Here is a 3,450-nt window from a genome sequence, read left to right on the forward strand (position 1 = left end):
TCATTTCACACTGCAAGTCTGCACTCCTGCTATTGTAGCTTTTGCTGTCCCTCTACCAATACTGCAAGTTGGTTGACCAGCAGCTGAAATATCTAACGGGAGTTTCTATACTGAATGAGCAGTTCTGCCTCCTGTCAAAATAATTAGGACAATAACTGATGAAGCAACAGCGATCATCCTCAGTGAACTATAAGCAAAATTACACAAGACATGTCTTTCCTGCATCTGTGAAAAATATGCCTCCTTTCTTATTGAAAACAACGTGTAATTCCTACAAAAACAGTTCCTGTGGTTCAGTATTAAGCTTGGTTCATTTTCTGACATATGAATTATCCAAGCTGTTCAGGATCATATACAATCTCTGTTACCAATTCATTCGCAAGTGCATAATTATCACCTCTTTGTGGTTCAGGAAGACCAAATGTTTTCCAATGAGAGCCGCCTGTGTACCGAATGCAATCGTCAATCATTGTAAGTGCTGTATTAACAACGGCAACATTATACGCCATTTCTATTTCTGGATTTTGTATCCCGACTGGATTCAAAATACCTTCTGAGAGAAGCTGCTTATATACGTCCCACGGATAAGGATTTGAAAGACAAACACTTGTAGTAGTGTAGCAAAGAGATTTTGTAACAAAGTGACTGCACAACTGCAACTTCATCTAGAGCAGTGGTGGCGAACCTATTCCACGGGTGCCAGAGGTGGCACTCAGAGCCCTCTCTGTGGGCACGCGTGCCATCGCCCCAGCCAGGACCAGACCATCATTAAAGTGTCGAATTCTCTGCCAAATAATTTTAAGTAAATGAAAGCATTTGGGATTGCTTTCCTTACTTTGTTTGGATCATCTGAAGTTAATGTATGAGTGGTTTTTTCTAAAGTAAAACCTCAGTATTCAGGTTAAATTGCCGTGTTGGCACTTTGTGATAAATAAGTGGGTTTTGGGTCGCAGTTTGGGCACTCGGTCTCTAAAAGGTTCGCCATCACTGGTCTAGAGTATTATTCCAATGAGCATTGTCTTCAAGAAAACCTTCTGATTGGCAAACCTGTCTGAGTGTTTGTTTTGTAAAGTGAGGGATATTTTCTGCCCTCCCTGTCTCTGCTGCCTCCATCTTCTTGTATTCTACCAAGTAAATGGTCGCTTCCATTGCAAACCGTAGAAAGATGTTTGAGAGACAACCTGGGCCAGGATGTTCCAGTTCCCTTCATTTTTGGCACCGCCACTCCCACAATCATCCTGAAGCTGCCGGCCAATTTTTGAAAACGGAGCAGCTATGTTGTTTGTGGTGCATGGATTCTTTGATGCTGCCGAAGGTCTGACATTTGAATATACTTCTTTCCGCACTCTGAGCACTGATACGGTTTCTCCCCTGTGTGGATCCTTTGATGGCGTCGAAGGTGGGAACTTAAACTGAATTTCTTTCCGCACACTAAACACGTGTAAGGTTTCTCGCCCGTGTGGATCTTCTGATGCCGCTGAAGGTGGGACTGGCAACTGTATCTTTTTTCGCACTCTGAGCACTCGTAGGGTTTCTCACCCGTGTGGGTTCTTTGATGCTGCTGGAGGGATGACGTCTGACTAAAGGTCTTTCCACACTCTGCGCATTTGTAAGGCCTCTCCCCTGTGTGTGTTCTCTGGTGTACAGTGAGGCTTATGCGGTGACGGAAGGCCTTCCCACACTCCGAGCATCTATACGGCTTCTCCTCTGTATGGATTATATGATGCTGCCGAAGGTGAGATGCCCACCGAAACCTCTTTCCACAATCTGGGCATCTGTACCGTTTCTCTTCTGCGTGTGTTCTTTGTTGGACAGTAAGGCTTATGCGGTCGCCTGAGGTCTTTTCAACCTCTGCGCACTGAGACAGTTTCTCCCCTGTGTGGATTATCTGTTGCTGTTGTTGGAGTAATCTCCCAGTGCAGCTGTTTTCACACTCTGGGATTTCGGGGAGCTCTTCCCTTGCGTGGATTCTTTGATGTGAAGTAAGAGCCGTTCTCCGACTGAAGTTCTCTCCGCACACAGAGCAACTATACGGTTTCCTGCCTGGATGAATCTGTTGATGTGAAATAAAGTTTGTGCTCTGACTGAAGCTCTTCCCAAACTCCATGCTATCTTTTGTGTTTTCCCTGGTATGGATTCTTCGCTGGGCACTGAGGTTCCTCCTCTTTTGTGGTGGCTTTTCTTGCTTGGATCGGAATTCCTGGACGCCCCCTCCTCGGCAAGGAATTGGATTATCCCTCCTCTCCACCAAGTGGCTGCCTTCCTGACCCTTTTGTCCATTTGGATTCTTGAAGTTCCCTTTTAAATCTCCGTTCTTGCATTTTCCTGACAATGATGCCTGGAGTCTCCCATCATTTTCATTCTTCTGCACATCTCCTGCTTGAACAAAGAGAGAGACGGAGATCCAGTTAGCGCCCTGGCAAGAAGCCAGGTCTCAGATCAGTCCTTCCTAAGTGATCGCTGCATATCTCGTGTCCTCTGTCACCACCAGTATCCTGCCTCGAGCATGCGGCTGGTCATACCTTTTCCCCAGCCAGGCGCTACCCAGGAGTACATTCTCTTTTCCTTCCTCTCCCCTAAATAGGACTGTATCATAACATAAGAACATAAGAGATGCCAATGTTGGATCAGGCCAAAGGCCCATCTAGCCCAACACTCTGTATCACACAGTGGCCAGAAATACCAGATGCCATCAGGAGGTCCACCAGTGGGGCCAGGACATTAGAAGCCCTCCAACTTGGTGCCCCCAGCACCAAGAATACAGAGCATCACTTGCCCCAGAGCCCCTATCTATACCTTGTGGCTAATAGCCCCTGATGGACCTCTGCTCCATATGCTTATCTAATTCCCTTTTGAAGCCGTCCATGCTTGTAGCCGCCACCACTTCCTGTGGCAGTGAATTCCATGTGTTAATCACTCTTTGGGTGAAGAAGTACTTCCTTTTATCCGTTCTAAGCCTACTGCTCCTAAGAACATAAGAACATAAGAGACGCCAATGTTGGATCAGGCCAAAGGCCCATCCAGTCCAACACCCTGTGTCACACAGTGGCCAGAGATACCAGTGCCATCAGGAGGTCCACCAGTGGGGCCAGGACATTAGAAGCCCTCCAACTTGGTGCCCCCAGCACCAAGAATACAGAGCATCACTTGCCCCAGAGCCCCTATCTATACCTTGTGGCTAATAGCCCCTGATGGACCTCTGCTCCATAATGCTTATCTAATTCCCTTTTGAAGCCGTCCATGTTAGTTTTAATGAGAAATGGGGGGGGGTGCATTCCTCCCTCCTCTACCCTCATACCAGACGTGCCATGCTTGCTTTTCTTCTCTGGTTATGATGGCTGAACATTATCATACCTGCAGCTGCACATAACATTTCCTTACATTTTGGACCCAAATAATGTGTAGCTTTTTTCCAGTTCCTGAACAAGAGATATCTGCTTGGGGGGCGGG

At 46.8% G+C, this 3,450-nt stretch overlaps 1 protein-coding gene across 1 annotated transcript in view; it reads right to left on the minus strand.

The window, feature by feature from the left end:
* Positions 1–943: 943 nt before the first annotated feature.
* Positions 944–3,450, minus strand: part of LOC107112095 (zinc finger protein 436-like) — a 10,822-nt gene continuing 8,315 nt past the window's right edge. The window contains exon 3 of the mRNA XM_015413168.1: positions 944–2,376. Within this exon, the coding sequence (XP_015268654.1) occupies positions 1,274–2,376 (1,103 nt within the window). The 3' untranslated portion in view covers positions 944–1,273. The remainder of the gene's footprint in view (positions 2,377–3,450) is intronic.

This window comes from Gekko japonicus, unplaced genomic scaffold (assembly GCF_001447785.1).
Source record: "Gekko japonicus isolate JY-2015 unplaced genomic scaffold, Gekko_japonicus_V1.1 scaffold5463, whole genome shotgun sequence".
NCBI classification, from domain to species: domain Eukaryota; kingdom Metazoa; phylum Chordata; class Lepidosauria; order Squamata; family Gekkonidae; genus Gekko; species Gekko japonicus.